The sequence below is a fragment of the Neolamprologus multifasciatus genome, chromosome 9 (assembly GCF_963576455.1).
Source record: "Neolamprologus multifasciatus chromosome 9, fNeoMul1.2, whole genome shotgun sequence".
Classification (NCBI taxonomy): Eukaryota; Metazoa; Chordata; class Actinopteri; order Cichliformes; family Cichlidae; genus Neolamprologus; species Neolamprologus multifasciatus.
In genome coordinates, this window is record NC_140447.1 from 765,280 (window position 1) to 784,768 (window position 19,489).

Genomic DNA, 19,489 nt, shown 5'->3' on the forward strand with positions numbered 1-19,489 from the left:
CTTTAGGGGGCGCCATCTCACCCTATCCCCAGCACCCTTCTCTGTTACACTAACCACATTCATGAATCTTATCTGTGTTCTAAGGCCCTAAGGCGCTCTCTTGACATCCGTAACTATACGTCATCATCAACACTGTCAAAGCAAACTTTAAATCTGTGGAGCTCTTTCTCAGCATGAAGCCATACTGCTGCTCACTCATCATCACCCCTCTTAACTTAGCTTCACCAACTCTTTCCCACAGCTTCTTGATCAGCTTGATCCCTCTCTAGTTAGCACAGAGGGAAAGAACAGCTCTCTTAATTCTTGTTTCCTTTTCTTGCACCCTCTTTCAAATTCCACCTTCTGTGTAAGTAAAAGCCCATCACTTATACTTCTTTTTCTCACTTTTTTGGGGGTTATAAATTTGAAATGAAATAAATGTCCAAAAAAAATATTAAAACGAAACAAAACAACGACAATAGCACATGCTAGCATAATTGTGACACAGAGCCACTATAAAAGTTGCGGCTAGGAATTAATTAGTGAGAATTTGAAAGAGGAACTCATTATAAAGGATGCAGCATCGTTAAAGGAACGGTAACGAGTCCTACCGGGAGAGTTCTGTGGCGACGAGGCGGGGGAACAGCGAGGAGAGAAGCTGAGGTTGTGATGGATGGGGTGAGCTGGAACACATGACATGATTTCCTCTTCAAATAAACTGCAAGAAACAGAGCAGAGAAGCAAAACTTTGATTAGTGGTGTGAAAGTAGACACTGGGTTTGAAGCTGAATCCACCTGAATCCGAGTTCTTCACCTTAACAGGATGACCAGGTCAGCATCACATGACAGCTTCTCCACTCCCTGATTTCCTTCAGTCCTGACGTAGTGGATCTTCTCCCTGAACAATCGAGAGGGAAACGAATCGGTTTGTAATTTGTCTCTTTAAAGATATCTCATCCCTCCCTCAGGTACGACCAGTCTGTCTGCTCCTGCTGCTGAGAGACAGCGTGATGCCACCATCTCCAACATCAGTCAGGCAGAGGGACTTATGAAGCATTGTTAACCCTTTAAAACCGGTCAGAGCGGACACGCTTGTTTTGCGCAACTATTTTTAAATCCCGGTAGCTCTGCAACCACGTGAGCTAGCGCAATAATTTATTTTGCATATGAAACCGGAGGAGTTGTACTTACATCTTATGCCATCAGCTTGTCCTCGGTCACAGTTTCCTTCCACATATAGTTTTGCAAAAACTGCATAAAAAGCACTTGCAGCAACAAAAACATAATATTCCAGAAACACGCTTTGCCGATCCGATCAGCTGTTTGTAACACTTCCTACGTTGGAATAGACGTCAGCGCGAACTATCGCATGTCCGCCATGACCTGCCCGAAGCCGGAAGTGACGTCATTTTGCGGAAATGTAGTTTTTTTTTTTACTATCAGGGCCTCATGAGCCTATACTGGTGTTTTTAAAAGTTATGTTTGACTTTATGACTTTCTGTGTCGTTTCTGGGATGCTTAGGACTCATATTGCACTGCTGGAAATAGTTTATTTTGATGCACATGCTGCTTTTTTGCAAATTTGCATTATAATATTTATTTTCATTTTTCCTGCAGTATATAAAAATTGGTGTATTTCAAAAATAAAACTATGAAGACACTCAAAATAAATTTCCTGTGGTGGGAAACTATTTTGTGCAACTTTTTTGTATTTACAGTTTTGAGGGATAAGCCTCTTAAATTTCTCTAACTAGAAATATATGTTAAAAAACAAAAACAATTTTCAATTTTTTTGTAGTTTATTGCACTTTTTTGCAATTTATGTAATTACTATGCACTTAATGCATACATATTATTAAAATTTGGGCTATAATGGTTGTATTGATGTATATCAACTTGAAATGCTCCCAAAAATGGCTCCACAGCATGTAAACATATAATATAAGCTCTGGTAGACTTGGTTCTATGGTAGGTCTTAAGGGGTTAAAAAACACCAAGACAGAGAGACCAATACACTGTGCTGATTATCTACTCATTTTAAGCTTTGTCCGGTTCAAAGTTATCGTTGCCTCTACTTGTCTTTTAATCGTATAAAACAAACCCTAACATGATTGTTAACGACGTTGGCATCAGGCGGATGTTTTACCTCAGTGCATGGTTCCTAGTCAGGCTGGGCTGTCGCTCCTGTAACAAGTCAAATATGTTTGGCTGTCGCAGAAATGCCACTATCTTGTCATTGTAAGCTGGTGAGAGAAGCAGTCAGACATAAACACGGTAAACGAGCGACTCATCAGTAAAAAATACAAACGATGTGCCGGTGATGGGCTTACATGGAGCGCTCAGCTGCTGTGAGTCAGCATAATGCTGACTTCGTATAGCAGCCACCAAGCTGTTTCCTGGCCTGGCCATCAGAGAAGCCCCTCGACTCCTGGACACATCAGAGGCCTGAAACAAAAACAACGTAAGACTGCTGTCCAAATATAATGAAAGATTTAGACGTGGACATTTTTTATTTAACTCCTGATTAGACTCGACAAGGGAAGAAGGGCGCATGTATATCCTACACTGAGCAGTGTGCCGTGAGAAAAAGAACCTTTATTGTCCTTTTCTGCTGCAGCGGTTTGTCATCCACGTTTCTGCTCCTGCACTCTTGACAGGGGCCAAAATATGTTTTTCCCAGAGCTAATTTTCACAGTTTTATATGTGAAAAAGTTTCTCGTTTTTAAGTTAAATAAATATGTTAATTACCATTTTGTTAGAGTCCAAATTGAAAATAAAATGGGTCCAGATTCAGTGAAGTATTTTGAGGTGAGTGCCCTCAAATCTCAATAATACTGTATCAATGAATTCTGAACCTTTAATTTCAAAGATTGAATCCTTGTTTAGGAATGTGTCACGGTCCTTTGGCCTCGTGTTTCATGATTTCGGCTGTATTTGAAGTCTCAGTTTGTCTCAGTGCTGCTGTGAGGCGCTGCTGTGCTGCCACGTTTTCCCTGATGTTTTTTGGACTGTCATTAAAGGTCAGCATCCTGCCCTTATTCAGCCTCACATGGATATTGCACAAAGAGCAGAAGCTGTCAAAATGAACATATTACATTGTAAGACTTTACACCTGGCTCTTCAAAGAGCACTGCGTTCATTCTCTACCAAATATAAACGTTTTACTATCTTACCCAACCCGTCCAGCACAGCGGAAAGATAGAGGGCCAAATGTCATGTGACATTTCACTACAAGCTATAATAAGCAACAGTGTCTTGGCCAAACTAATCCACGGATGGAGACCCCACTTAAAATTTGGTTTGATGCAGTCAGAGGAAAAACAAAATAAGGAACACTGATACAGCGCTCTACTTTTAATTATTTCTTATTCAAAACAGATTTCTAGTCCTTCAGTAAAGACTAAAGGACTTTGATCTGGTAAAATATCGTGATTTCCTTAACAGACTGACTTTAAGAAGAGAGTTAAAAGAATGTGCTGTAACAAATGCAGACTTTAACAGGTTTTTACAAATTAGAATAAGTTTCAAGTCAAGTGTTCTGAAGATCATAGCTGATAAAACAGTCCCGGGGTTAATTATGACAAAAAATAAATGAAAAAGATATATAAATATAGATATATAAATAAATAGATAAATAATAAATAAATAAATAAATAATAAATAATAAATAGATATATAAACATAAATATAGATATATAAATAAATAGATAAATAATAAATAAATGAATAATAAATAATAAATAGATATATAAACATAAATATAGATATATAAACAAATAGATAAATAATAAATAAATAAATAGATAAATAGATAAATAATAAATAAATAAATAATAAATAGATATATAAATATAGATATATAAACAAATAGATAAATAATAAATAAATAAATAATAAATAGATATATAAATATAGATATATAAACAAATAGATAAATAATAAATAAATAAATAATAAATAGATATATAAATAAATAGATAAATAATAAATAAATAAATAATAAATAATAAATAGATATATAAATAAATAGATAAATAATAAATAAATAAATAATAAATAGATATATAAATATAAATATAAAGATATAAAGATATATAAAGCAAAAATTGGAAAGGGAGGTGAATTTCCTCTTATGACTGGAAACATGAGGAAAATTCACTAATAGGTGGAAAAGCCCATCCACTCTGTTTTGGGGGCAGTTTGGATGGAGAAGCTTGGAGAACACAAAGCTATTTAAATAACGATGGCGTTGGACGTCTTGTTGTGGAATAAAATGTTTCAGGACGTCACCACTACTCCAGCAATTCTTGTTTAAGTTAAAAACAGACATGAAAAATATTTAAGATAATGACCTCTTTTGTCTTTTCGGACTCTTGTGGCGCGGCAAGGTCTGCGGTGACGCTGCAGGTGACGCACCTGAGCGGCATCTGCAATCACGCCTCGCTGGCTCAAAAGTCTGTGTCTGTCTAATGTGGTTGTTGCTCATGTGTTCGGCGGCTGACCTGAAAAGCTGCAGCCGAGCCGTGTGATTGTGCACAGCGACCGCGTGCGGAAAGAGTAAATAAAGAAAAGCAAAAAGTGTGGTAGGGTCGTCATCTGTGTCACATTGGTGCCGACACCCCGGAGGTGGAAGCGTGACTGGGCCAGCCAGGGGAGGAGCTGGCCCAAATGCTGCCACCCAGCAGGAGCAGTATTTGTAAACCGACAGATGCAGATGGGTTAGAGTACCTCCCCGGCGCTGTAGCTGCGTAGTCTCTGCAGGTGCTGTTTGTGGGCGAGGTGGCCAGGCAGCCGGCCGTTCTGCAGAGGTATCCGAGGGTCGATGAAGGTCGTGGCTCGGCTGTTGTGATCTACAAAGAAAGACTAAGAGACAGACAAAAAAGGACTGAAGCAAACATGTTGATTGATAACAGAAAACACTCATATTCTTTACTTTTGTTAATCATTCAAAATGAGAGGTTCCAACTGTTAATGGCAGCACCAGCATAAAATAAATAAATACAACTTGAACATTTGCATTAAATACACAAAGGTAATCTGGAGAGCACTGAGCTGGTTCAGTGTAGTCACATACGGGAAAATGAGAATTATTGTAACGTGTTATGGATTTGTGATCTTGTTGACTATCAAATAGTTGCCAGGACCAGGTTGGCGAGCACTCAGTCAGTTGATGTCTTCAAAGCTATTTCGGTGTGTCAGAGAAGTCAAACAGATAAATCTGCTACTATATTGAATTTAAATGGGGTCATGCTGGCAATTATATGCAGTCTGAAAACCTGTTTCTGTCTAAATTCATAGAAATTCCCATGAGCCCTTACTTACTCTTCATATTTCATGCCTTAACAGTGCGGTCCAGGTCAACTTTGACCAGGACCAAGAGTTTCCTCAAAATAAGTGTCTTTATCAAATTTTCTACTATTGAAATATTTAGAAAGTGTACATTTCTTATTTGGCATTAATAAATGGATCAGTCATACTCATTTAAAAAGAAAAGAACACCCCAGAACTGTTGGGATTCATTATATAACCACGTAAGTATAACAACTGTTAAATGTCATCCTCGGTCTATATCGTAAAATAAATTCACATAACCACCGTGTGGTGGAAACAGACAGTGCTTATGAAGGTCCTCTCAGCTCCATGACATATCGCTTCACTAACATTTCCAAGCACAAGGACTTGCTGACTATCAGGCACTGACATTTGCTGAAAGGGCATTCGTGTGGGCGAGTTGTCCTACCTTGCCCTGGGGGTCTGTTTTGATTTCCCAGCCCCTTGGCAGCTCCAGCTGACTATCTGCAAACTTGTTGAGGAAGACCACAAGGTCCCTGTTATGTTGGTAGCGCTCAAAGTTTCTGGCATCACGGCGCACCTTCAGGATCATGTGCTTTACACAGCTGCTGCTGGTGAACATCCGGTACGCTGCCTACGGTCACAAATTATAGTCACCAAAAAAGTATCGAGCGTGGGACTCTTAATAAACCCATTAAACTACTTAATACTACAGTATTTCACCCTGGATAAGAACAGTACTGTGATGTACTGCAGATGTCTGATACAGGAAGATATCAGTGAAAAAGCCCAACAAAGGGCTCCTGGTTCAATAAACATATAATATGTGCTTGTATGTATCTTTTTGTATGTTTATACTCACATAGTTGCTGTGCAACACAGTAAAAAATTCTGGGTGTGTGATGAACTTGACAGCAGGAGACTGGAGGAGATGGCTGATCTTCTGTTGATTGACAGGGGAGGCGGGGCCTGCAAACAGGCAACAGGCCATTTTACTATTTATTACTGTTTTAAACCCACCCATGCAGTTTGATGTACATTAAAGTGCAACTGCTACAGTTTTTTTTTCATCATTTAAGACAATCAGGTAATTTCAGCATCCCAACTATACAAGAGTGAATTATAAACCATGTTCATGTAAAATATTAGAGGGTTTACAGGAATATGATGCTAAATTGTTAGGCGGAGGACAAGCTGAATAGGTGGTATTTTCAAACTGTTGCTAACACAACATGATTTTTGACTGTGATGTCATGTACTCTGTGCCAGTGCGTACATATAGCATCACTCCACAACATTTAAAGCACAGCTTTAGAAAACAGAACCTGCAGTAACACTTACACATAGGCAGGACCTTCACAATTACACAACATAATCCAGCACACATCAGGACACTTGTCTTTCATGTGTAATGACGTATTAAAAGGCGCAGGCCGTGTGAGTGTAAAGCATGAGAGGGCTCAGTGCTGTACCCGTCTGAGTGGAGTCAGGATCAGTTTCAGTACTGCTGCTCCGCTCAATCCTCTGACTCCCTCCACTCTCCTCTGTGGCCATAGTCCTCTGTATGTTCTGGTACCTGCATAATAAACGACAGCCAGGAATCTGAGAGCCTTTCAAAAGTACACATTTCTGTCTCATGTCACATCATATTTACTACTTCATGTTTTCGATCCCTTTTCCAGACACCAGATGTCACCCTGACTCCACATTAGTTTATCTTACTGCACAGGCTCAGACGATTGAGTGCTACCTCACCTTTCTGTTCAAACTGGTGGTTTGGCTGCAATTTGTACTTTACATAGATAGTTTCAGCTACACTATATTTCCACTTCAAATTTGTACATTATTATAGTTTTATTACAAATATTTTAGATATATCTGACTAATGTACTTACAAAATAAACAAAAACACATTTACCTCTGTCAAAAAATTATAAACTATGTTTATAAATTATGACATGGATAAAGACTAAAAATCCAATTGATTAAGAAATGTATGTATTCTGGTCATTTTAATCTAATTACTATACTATAAAGTACATTTCTCTTCCACACTTCATTCATAATCCTTCCATGTTTTATGGAAGTAAAGCAAACATAGTTACTGGCAGGACGAAGGTCCATTATAACCTGCAGCCCAGATTCACTGATCTCTGTGCTAGCCCACACCAGCTGATCACTTAGTTAAGTGATCAGCTGGTGTGGGCTAGCACAGAGCTTGCAGATGCACAGTTAGTGTATGAAGAGAAAAGGGAGGGAAGTGGATCAGTTGATCCACTTCCCTCCCTTTTCTCTTCATACACTAACTGTGCATCTGCAAGCCTCTTTGCAACCCGTCTGGACTCCAGATCCTCCATCCATGCTAACTTAATAATGAGGCATTCTTACTGCTTGCTGCATAGCAGGCTCAGGTACCAGAGCAATACCAACGAATATAAATCACTGCAGTTAAGAAATGTATCTTATTTTGACGGGTCTAGACAGAACTGCTGCAGTCTTACACTTGGAGTTTTCTCTGCGTGTTCCTATTCTGACCTTCTGTTGAGCTGCTCCATCTGATGCGTGGACCCTGAGCGAGGTATGCCATGGTTACATTTGGTAGCATGGCTCGGCCTCTGCCAGGTTGTGGTCCGGTTGACATGGTCCACGTAGAAAACTCTGCCATGGCTGTCAATCCGAGCTTCCCAGTCTGTGGTGACAGAGGGCAGTTTATTACATAAAGTTATTGGCGGAAGCACAGCTCCAACGGAGTGTCCACACATGAAGCAATTCACAGTGACAGGGCGACCAGGCACCATAGAAAGCCAATGACATTCTGCGACTTCAAGCAACGGCAGGCAAAATAACTGCTGGCAAAGCAAAGAGGGCAGATCTTGAGCTGAATTTCAACACAAGCGATTGAAGTGACTGCCAGAGAGAGCAAAGGATGCTGTTGATTGACATATGATATAGTGATAAATATGTCAGTGTTACCTAGGCAACCAGACTGGAAATGTCTTCTAGTGACAAAAAAAACAAAGAAGTAACAGAAATCCAGCAGTTTACTTATTTTTGCAGGTTTAATTTAATAAACTACAGCTACAGTTTGAAATGTACATGCATTCATGGATGCCAAACTTTAGCTGCTAATTTTAGGGCACACTAATTTTGATAATTAGTGTGACCTGCTCTCTTTTCAAAGCTCAATAATTGTACCAAGCACATTCTTAAGAATTTGTTACACAAATTCAAATTTATTTTCGATATTTTGAGATAAACACTTGGTGAAAATGAAGGTTCCGCAATGGTGTTATCAAAGCCAAGGTCATAAAATGTAATCATTAGTTAGCAATAGGGATGGGTATCGTTTAGGTTTTATCCGATACCGGTGCCAAACCGGTACTTTTGAAACGGTGCCGGTGCTTAAACGGTGCTCAAACCAGTGCTTAAAGAATGGAAAACACAAAATTGGTCCAAAAACCTCTCATGTTCAGCTGTTTTTTTTGTAAAAAGATAACAATGTTAGCCTTTTCTGCAGGTATAGGGCATATATGGTATCACTCTGGGCTGGAAGCAGTGCTTAAACAATGGAAAAAACACAAACTTTGTCCAAAAACCTCTCATGTTTAGCTGTTTTCCACTTTTTCTTCGGTCATTTTAGCCTTTTTGTCCAGGGTGAAGGGAGTATCTGCCATCAAACAAGAAGACAGCCGCATGTAGCTATGATGATGTTTGCTAGTTCACGTTACATGCATTAATGTAATAACGTGGTTAGCTTACTCAACGTAAATTACACACGAACAACATTAAGCTACTCACGCAGAGAAGAACGGCTGCTGCTGCCATCATCATTTCTGCTACACTGGCAGGGCTAGGTTCATCGGATTTAAAGTGTGACCTCCTTTGACAGTATCAGCTTAAAGCACTTGTTGCAGGCTGCTGAGTTTGCATCTTTTGCTGTGAAGTGCAGCCAGACTTTTGACCGCTTTGCCTTGGGCATTTTTAATCTGTAGCTCTGCTCTAAAAGAACGTACGTACCTGGACCCGCCTACTATCCTTGAAACGTAAAATGATTGGCTAGAATCTAAAGTGTATCATTCCATACCAGTTGGTGGCGGTAATGCACCTTTCAGTTGTTTGCCAACCGCCAATAGAAATGTAAGGAAGAAGAAAGTGTACCACAGCTCAGGAAAAAAAAGCACCGAAATAAAGCACCGAAATGTGCGCTGCTTTTCGGTCTGGTTACTACCGTTTATGTCAGAACCGGTGCCATGATGGCACCGGATACCGGTACCCATCCCTAGTTAGCAACAATTACCATGCTTGTGACCATAATTGACAACAGCTGGTACCTTCTACTCTACAACAGCTAAAAGGTGTGTTTGAGGGCACTCGTAGGACTGACAAGCACACAGTAAAGTAAAACATAGCAGAAACTTTAAGAACTGCAGATTCCAAAATCATCCGAGCTAACAGGTATACAAGTTACTGGGAGGTGCAGCGACTTCAGAGAACCAAATGGTCAGAAACAACCAGGAAACCGCCATGACACAGGAACGAAACTGCCTGAACAACCAGTGTCATGGAAACAAAGATATTATTATCATTATTGATGGAGATGGTTCCGGTAAGAAACCTTACATCCAAATACAGCACACTGACAATTTGAATAAAACCTCCAGCTGACCACACAGACAAAGGAAAATCCTTCTGGAGGAAGATTAAAAGTATTTCGGGGTCTTGTTCACGAGTGATGGGAGAAGGGAGCGGGAGATCAACAGACGGATTGGTGCTGCGGCTGCAGTGATGTGGACGCTGCACCGGTCTGTTGTGGTGAAGAGAGAGCTGAGCGTAAAAGCGAAGTTCTCAATTTACCGGTCGATCTACGCCCCTCCCCTCACCTATGGTCACGAGCTGTGGGTAGTGAGTGAAAGAATGAGATTGCGGATCGGCAGAAATGAGCTTCATCCGAAGGGTGGCTGGCCTCTCCCTTAGAGATAGGGTGAGAAATTCAGCCATCCAGGAGGGGCTCAGAGTAGAGCCGCTGCTGCTCCACATCGAATGGAGCCAGTTGAGGTGGTTCGGGCATCTGACAAGGATTCCTCCTGGTTGAGTGTTTCGGGCATGTCCCACCAGGAGGAGGCCCCGGGGCAGACCCAGGACACGCTGGACAGATTATATCTCTTGGCTGGCCTGGGAACGCCTTGGTGTTCCCCCGACAAGCTGGAGGAGGTGGCCAGAGGGAGGTCTGGGCTTCTCTGCTTAGTCTACTGACCCCGCGACCCGGCCCAGATAGGCGGAAGAAGATGGATGGATGGATGGATGAGACAAATGTTGAGTGGTTTAGTTGCCAGAGGTTTGTTTGGAGGAGTAAAGGTAAGGCTTTCAATCCTAAGAAAACTGCCAGCTGGTGCAATAAATATAAAATGAATCAAACAAAAAAAAACATTCAAAGAAATAAGCCAAACCCTTGACAGCCATGCCCAAGATGAGTAAGGTGTAATGGTGTGAGGTCCTTTCTGACATGACAAATGACAGATGATGAGATAGCAAATGTCTTCAGTTTGTTATATATAAATATTAAATGCTATTTCCACACATAGTTCTAACTATATCGAAGGCAAACTTTATTAAGCACTCAGTAGTACTTTTAGGACTACAAGAAACTACTACTAGGACTATCCAACTTCTAGTCCATATTACCTGAAAGATGATTCCATTAAAACCAAACACATGTAGAGAAGAGGTTCAGTTCTGAGTGAGGCTTTGGAGTAAACACCAGCTATTAGAATCAACCTGTCAATCAAAGCTGTCATAAGTCAAAGTCTTAACAACATTCAAATGAATGAGTTAAAAAAAACACAGCTTTTAGGAAGAGGAACACTTGAAATATAGATTTTGGTATTTTGTAAGAACCATGTTTATTTTTGCTTTAAAAGTGGGCATTTTAACACAGAGGTTTATGTGGACTCACTTGCCTTTGAAGCCAACCTTAAGTGGCAATTACAGAAACTGCATCTTTGGGCAGTTCTAGGTTTGCTTCATTTTTTTTTTTTTTTTTGCCCTGGAGGTTGCTGCTTGTTGTTAAATGTAGCTATCCGGTCGTTAAGTGATGACGTGACGAATCCTACTTCCGGGCCTAAAGTAGTCTGTGTTTAATATGGCTTTTGTGTTGTTAACATGTTTAATGTTTTGTATTTTCTTCTATTTAATCTCAAAAAGCTCCTAAAACAGTCAGTGATCACCGTTGACCTCCCTCGGCTTTTATTACCGCTAATCATTTATTTAAGCTCAGTTTTTAAAACCTTAGGACGTAACTACAGCCCAGCCCATGCAGCAGTATATGAATGACTAACCTCGTATTGTGGATGGATTATCTCAGTTGTTCTCCTGGATGAAGTTTGGTCCTTTTACAGCATCCTGCCATGCGATTACATTTGTTCTTGACCACCGAGAACACTCACGTTAACTTTTATCGAGAGGAAAAAAGTTAGCTTGTTTATATTATGCTAACATAGCTGTGTCGCTAGCGGTCACGTAGCACATCATTATATACCAGCTAGCCAAACTTCAGTAACCCTACAAACGTCACTGCTGTTTAGTTTTCTGTCTTCATTTATGTTGGAAGTGATAACAGAGCTGTACGTTTTAATTTGTTTCCAAAACCCCGCAGTCAGGACATGCTATATTGTATTTAGATAGAAGCTAGCGAGCTAACTTCCTGCTAACTTCTAACTCCGTTAAATGTCATAAATTCCGTTTTCATGGATGCCTGGATGTTAAACTCAATTGTTACACCTGGTAGAGCAGAACGCTGATCATTTTATTAAAGATAAAGACTGACAGTTTTTCAACTCTCAGTAATGCCATAGTGATCGTTTGATATATGGACCTGCAGCGGAGTTTAGGCCCAGACACGGCTAGTGACGTCAGACTGAACGATCGGATAGACAGCAGTATCAGTCTTGTAGTGCCACATCCGGGAATTGTTTAGCCCTTTAATAGCGATAATGTGAACGTGTCGGACTAGTACCACTGCAGCTTTCCCCAGCTCTGTCTAACTGCTTTGGGAGTAGGAGGAAGATGGAGAATGCTCCCAAAGGACAAAAAACCCCTGTGTTGTTTTTCATGACTGCTCTGCCTGTCCACGTGCACAAACACTCTTGAGCAGCCTTTATTAGCTATCCTGACTGTGTTTAGGGAATTAGTATCTCTAATCTAGTTTAACAGTCTTGTTCTATTTTGGGCTCTAGGTGGTCTGGATCAGATTTTAGTGATCTAATAATGTCACTCACCTGAAAAGAAAAGATATATTATAAACATAGTACTTGACTGTATGTGTTGTAAGACCACTACATCCAGCCTGTCTGCAGAAAGCTTCTTGAATCCACATACTGAACATCAAGAAGGAATTAATATTGAAACTAGAGTGTGGCTTTTATGAATTACAAAATAAAATACTTTTAACTCATGGTCATGTCTGATTTTCAAAGATAAAAGATTCTGTGAGCAGTGCACAGATGAGCAGGACTTCATGACAACTGATTGGAAGTCAACTGTGGTCCAAAAAGAGTCTACAGCACTGGAAAAACCAGTGGCGCAAATTGCAAATTTGACATTATTATAGTCCTCAGGAAAACATTCCCAAACAATCCTTATTTCTAATTACTCCTCAGTTCACTCCATATTTACATGCTGCTTCTTTCTGGCTTGTAGGGATATTTATCAGACCAAGCAGAATGGATGGATGAATGAAACAAAAAAGTTTTGTGATGCTGTAAGCACAAAAACATTACAATTGGAAAAAACTCAGCAGCAGTTTCTCTTTTACAAATACAGTACTTTTACAGTACTGTGTGAGAAAAATGGTGCTTGCAGGGGAAACAGTGATTGGGGACTCTCAGTGATGATGTAACGGCTCGGTTGAGTTTAGGCTTTCTGACAGCCTATCAGTATAGGCCAATGAGCCATCCAACAATCCCACTCAGAGTAAATCTCCAACCATGTCCCATGAAGCAGAGAGCAGTATGAAGCTGTATGTTCAAAGCTCGATGAGTGCGTAAGGAGAGACGAGACAATGATAAGAAACACAGAGGAGAAGGAATGTATTTGGAAAGCAAATAAATGTGGCGGCATGCACACACAGCACAAACACTCAGTGTGTTAGCATGAGACTCCAGAGTAAGACTGGGAGCTGTGGGTTCTTACTTGGAGGTAAGGCTTGGTCAGTGGCAGCAGGAAAATGGTTTAGGTCATGGCTGGGTCGCAGGACTGGAAGATGGCCAACAGGAGGGGAGAAGCTTGAGCCTACAGGACATTAGAGAAACAGCACGGGGTGAATCACCATAGGGCCAAGGATATTCTGTACCAACTATAAGACTGGGAATAAACTGGACTTTGCCCACATAGATGTGGAATCCCCATGTGTTGTTAGTTAGATATGTGAACACTGAGGCTGTAGACAGACATGCCCAAATTTCATATATAGATGTCATAGAGTTAATGACATGTAATGTTAGCATATATTTGGCTAATGCTACTGTAACTGTTTATCAAATCAATAAGGTCAAAGAAAAATCAGTGAGAGCTGAAATACCAATGTGTCAGTTTACCAATGAAAGGTTAAAAAAGAATATTTATTCTCAACAATTTTAATAACAAATTCATTTTGTTTCGAATCAGAACATTTCCTGTTGTTAAATTTGAGAACCTGATACTTGTCTTTATCTTGCTAGTTTTACATTAGCTTAATATACAGTTGGGGTCATAAAGGTGCTTATACTGATGAGCATGAATGTCATGTTAATTTTGGGTTTTAATAATAGGAAGGTGAAATGACTGTACAGCATAGGTCTTTAGCAACTCAAGAATTGGGTGTAAATAAATCTGTACAAGTTGCATCTCAAAACAAGCTCCTGGCATAATTCTCACTGGATATTTGACCATTCGTCTTGGCAGAATTGATCCTGTTTATTTAAATTGGTTTCTTGCCTGGCATGAACTGAGCACAAATTTTCAAATGTTATGAGTATTGGTCAGTAAATGCTGTCAAATAAATCCTTTTGCTGGCAAAGAGAAACTACCAACTGTAGTCTGTCACTAAGGAGATCTAGGAGGTCTAGTTAAAAGACACTTTAGAATCTGCAGCCACACTTATTAAAAGATTTGAGTGTATCTACATATTTGAGTCTTTGTGTTAACCATTGGCCTTGTGTGGACTGAAGAAAATCCTTAATAAATGTAAACTTTTATACCCAATTTTTCTTTTTTAAAGTGATTAAAGGTGTATGCTGTACAGTCATTACACCCTAGAAAAAGTTCCAAGACATCAGTGTCCCAAATTACCATGACATTCATGTTGCGTTTATGTCAACTTCTGAGATTATAATCGAAATCATTTTTATTTATAATGTAAAATGAAAAATTAAAATGAAAATATTTCTTGGAACATTTTTCATGCCCTGCAGACACATAAACAAATCATGCCCATCTGCCAACCACATTCCTGTAATCTCTTTTTGAACTACTCTACCACCAGCACCAATAACAAGAGCTAGAAGTTAGTCTTTCAGCTAATTGCCCCACCAACAATAAACGCTGTCTCCATTTACATATATATATAGTTACTGTTACTTGCAGACTGTTTTGAAATAGTCTCTAACAGCTTTTCCATCAGCTAGTTAAATGGTAAAATGGTGACTGAGTGGTCTGGATGAAGGAAAATGTGTGTTAATGCGAAGTGCAAACAGACATAGCATGCTTTGAGATTGGATTGTGATAGGATTAGCTGGAGTCAGCCTGAGTGAAATGTAATCCATAAAATGCTATCACATTAATGAGCAAGCTTTCCTTCCACTGAAAAAGAAACATTTATCACCTAGGCAGAAGCACTGATGCAGCAGGCATCAAATGTCTTTAACATGAGTACACACTGGCTGTACATACATTGCAAAAGACAGAAACATCACTGTTGTGGTAGGACTGTGACGGAAGGCCATAATATGCATCACTGTGTGTAACTCGATAATTGAGATTTGCCGCATTAATGCAGTTATGGAGTTAACGTCACTTTAACGAGATTAACGCTGACAGCACTAATATATATACATTAAAAAAGAGGTGAGATGATTTAAGGCTTCAGTGCTTGGGCTTTAGGGTGGAGATGGCCAATGTCTATCATTACCTCTTGTAACATATAGTTGGAAGGCAAAGCTGGACCGAACACCTTTGCCATAAAGGTTCTCATAGGCTGAGATTAGAGAAAGCTCCAGTTACAGGCTATAAGGTTTCTATAGTGGAAAAGCAGATTTTAATAGCGAAGCTAGTCTAAAGTTCCAAAAGCACACAAGTTAAAGTAAACCAGGACAATCCGAAACAACATTCTGGCACCTTCAATTAATGAGTAATCAAACCGAGCAGTTCAATAAAGACAGAGGTCTGGCATTTCTTCCTGCTGATGTTCATGCTGGTAGATGTAAAGTTTTAATCATGGAAATTCACCATAGAGGTGACTAGCATTACAGAAGTGAGTGAGCACATATGAAGTAATGTTTATAATTGCTTCAAAAATCTCAACAAATACCACAAAACACAAACTTTTTGTGCAGTTTGGAACACAATATGCTTGGGAGTTAAAGGTACAGAGGCTGGATTTCCCCAGAAGTTAAAGTGTGCCAAGGACAGTAATCAGTGATCAGATGTAAGAGAGAGAGAACGACATTTTCAAAGTTAAAGACTGGCATAGTTAAAATTGTTTTTCAAATCTTTAAAAAATATGAAAAAACAAATTTAAGTAATATTATTTTGTGTTATTGAAAGGTTAAATGAGAATACATGACAGTTTAATGTAGTTTATTGCCAGTTAAAAGTATTAGTTTGAAGTGTGGTAATAAAGTTAACAGTAATGTACTACAATGGACTTGTCAAAGCAGCCTGTGGTGTTCATGGTCAATGTTTAACCAAGGGTAGCAGGCTGATCTGTTTGCTTAAATGTTATAGAATTCAGTTAAACCCACAAAGAGCAGCAGCAGCACAGTTCAGCTTATCCCCATATGTAAGGAAAATAAATCTGCTGGAGCTTACAATGCAGATTTTATTTTATGTCTTATTTCAAAGTTGTTTTCCCCCCATTCTGTACTGCTACACTGGATATTAGTGTTCTTGCAGTGTTCCTCTCCATCACATCCAGTTTCAAAATATCAACATGGCCTTACAATAATATGGCATCACAAACTACCAGGGGATACTACAGACTTCAATCTTTTATATGGTCCTATGGTTCAATGACCCAACAATCCATGATGGGGACCTTGCAGGTAAAACTAACATTGGCCCTTCGTGGGCTAAACCACAGAGGATTCCCTCGCAGGAATCCAAAAGGGTAAAACTGCTGTGGGAGCCACATTGGCTAGCCTACAAGGGGTCCACATGGTTTTTGAAGCTGGACTGCCTCCAATTGGGGCCAAAACGGGATACCTGTGGGTTTGCTTTGCCCACACAGCCCCACAGTTCACCCACAGATAGCTGCTGTGGACGCGCAGGGGCATGATTGTTGTGGATGTGGTTATTCTAAAAGTGTGATAGAAAGTAAGAGCCTGTGAATGACACATGGTTCATTTACTCACCTGCCTGTCCTTTTCCAAAGAGTTACCAAGGACAACTGTCCAGATGGTTCGGGGTAACAAACCATCTGTTATAACAGGTAAGCAGTCCAACACACACCCACACGGCCAACACAAACTCCAACAACTTGGTCCAAGAATAAATGGCAAATGGACTTCTGTTTAAATATTGCTTGTCTGCCCAATTTAAGCACTCAAATCACAAATACTACATGCCTCATTCATCCAGTCACACACACAATGAATGCTCTATCCTAAGCTGCCCGACACCTTGGCATGCAGACCGAAGGAGCTTGGGATCAAACCTTATGATTAGCTAGTTACAGTCACTCTAACAGAGGCAACCGAGGAAACTCCACTCTCGTCACAGCACTACTCATTCACTTTCTGCTCAGTTTCCATCATGCTAGCGGAGGCTGAACACCCACACACAATCTTCCCATACATGTTTTTGTCGATCATTCACACACACTCGACACAGCACCCACACTTGACAGAAATTCAGATCTGGATGGAGAAACCCATGGTTTCATCAAGCTCTGAAAATTGCATAAATAACCAATTACTGGTCCAAGTCTTAAAAACCCAAACACACTTAAAGGTTTCCCATAATCACACAACCAAATTAAATATCAGAGAAGTGATAAAAGCAGATTGAAGCCAAGAGCATTCAAAGCCAAAATGGGGGGAAAAAACAATCTTTGTGTGCAAGAATATAATCGTAACAAGCAGAAAGAAGAAAACTATACAGCTATCAAACTCTGCAGAGGGTTTAAATTAAAAGGAAGTCTTACAGGGTTCTGCGAAACTGTGTGTGTATCCAGCTTTCACTCTCTACAGGCAACATCATGCAAAAAATACACATATACAAAAATGTCCAACGTAGTAAAAGTCAGTTTATACTTAAATAATTTGTCACTTCAGAATTTTCCTTTCTGAGAAAGTCAAGTGAGGGTCATTAACAAGCAGAACCTGAATCTTCCAGAAGGTAAACAGAAGCATTCTGTGAAAACCTGCTAGATAAAAAGTTACATTAAATTGGCTAAAACGAATATTAATAGGAACATGTATTCATTTGGGCTTCACTTGAACATTGAGGCACCCCTCCATGAAAACAACTCCCCCCAATGAGAGCTATGAACATGACACGGCTGAACCTAAGCTGCTGAGCTCTGCACACGAGCCTGAGACAATCCACAGAGACCCATCTCAACACTCACAGATCTCAAATGATTCTCTCCATCATTCCACACTCAACTCAATCCCCTGGATTTCCACTTCCCCATATGTCAGAGCATTTTTGGAGCCATGGGAGGGACCCACACACCAGTGTTAGAACAGCTAAAAGTCATCGTACTGACTAAAGAAGGAGAAGAAACGTGAAAAACATCCAGTTGAGTTTCTTGGAAATGAATCATTGTGGGTTCAATTTCATTCTAGAAATGGCCAAACAACAAAAAAGAAAGTCAATTTTCTCCTCATGCCAGACAATGAGACAAGAAAGCTTTAGAGAAGCGTGAGCTAGCGTGTTTGTCTCTATAAGAATAGGCCAACATAGTAGGCATTGGGGGAAAAGCTTCACTTTATATATGGCCGGTAAGGTAACTTCCTGCGAAGCTGAATGTGTTCTAGTCTAATTTGAAAGCTGGAGCTGAGAGTTATTCTGAAACAATCTCACCGATGCTGTTCTGATCACTGGGCCCCGCCACAGCTGGATCCCCCTGCTCTCCGCTCCTGGTCTCCTTCCATCTGCCCGTCCTCCTCTCGGCCCCGCCTTGCTCTTGTCCGTCAGGGCCGTGATTGCCATCAGGTACTGACTCAAAGGCGCTCTCCTCATCTTCCTCTTCCTGGGAGGAGAACACAGTGCTGCTGGAGAGCCGGTTACTCTCCACCGAAGACAGGCGGGTGTGGCTGCAAAACCGCCCCCTCCCCTCATAGCCGGAGTTGCTGTAGCATGACGTGCTGTAACAGGAGGTGCTGTAGCACGAGGTGCTGTAGCAGGAGGTGTCACAAAACTCGCACTCGCTTTCACCTGGAGCTCTGTGGGCGCTGCCGCCAGCCCTCCTTCCTCCCCCATTGCTGGAATCCCCCTCCTCGCTTTCTGGACAGGAAGGAGAGATCCTCCTGACTGCTGTGTGGCCTCCTCCAAATCCTTCACCTTCCAGAAGCTGATTCAGCTCAGAGAGGCGCTCAATGGAGAGGCTGCGGGGCAGCGAGCGCCGACAGCAGGGGCCCGGACACCCCAGAACCTGCACGAGTTTAAAGACACAGATCTTTTATTACTAATCAGCAGAGGTGAATCAGAGTGAATGAGTGGGTTAGCCCTTCAGTATGTTAAAGTGCAGAATGAGAACAGGATTTATGCTGCCACAGCTTTCTCAAATAAATCTGCTCATGCATCGTGTGAGCAGAATTTGAACAGCACGCTATTCAAATTCAGTTTGAACAATTTCATTTGGATCGTTTTGGTTTATAGCTAACACACCTCGGAAACTAAACCAAAGAGACAGCATGAGCACAGATGATCGTGAAAAGCTAGCTTACATGCTATATATGCTAAACAGGTGTACTGCCAACACTTCTTGGGGGAACTCCAGCTGAAGAAGCTCCACTGCATA

General features: G+C 40.5%; 1 protein-coding gene across 4 annotated transcripts in view; it reads right to left on the minus strand.

The window, feature by feature from the left end:
- hecw1a (HECT, C2 and WW domain containing E3 ubiquitin protein ligase 1a) overlaps positions 1-19,489 on the minus strand; it is a 103,035-nt gene that overhangs the window by 18,062 nt on the left and 65,484 nt on the right. For 2 of the 4 annotated variants that reach the window (XM_085173339.1, XM_085173338.1), the window contains 11 exons: positions 18,550-19,120; positions 13,459-13,557; positions 7,807-7,960; positions 6,744-6,847; positions 6,134-6,240; positions 5,720-5,905; positions 4,708-4,842; positions 2,310-2,424; positions 2,126-2,222; positions 794-877; positions 591-697 (listed from right to left, as the gene is read on the minus strand). In XM_085173339.1, coding sequence (XP_085029465.1) covers positions 591-697; positions 794-877; positions 2,126-2,222; positions 2,310-2,424; positions 4,708-4,842; positions 5,720-5,905; positions 6,134-6,240; positions 6,744-6,847; positions 7,807-7,960; positions 13,459-13,557; positions 18,550-19,120 — 1,759 coding nt within the window. The remainder of the gene's footprint in view (positions 1-590; positions 698-793; positions 878-2,125; positions 2,223-2,309; positions 2,425-4,707; positions 4,843-5,719; positions 5,906-6,133; positions 6,241-6,743; positions 6,848-7,806; positions 7,961-13,458; positions 13,558-18,549; positions 19,121-19,489) is intronic. The other 2 variants (XM_085173340.1, XM_085173341.1) reach the window with 1 other exon arrangement.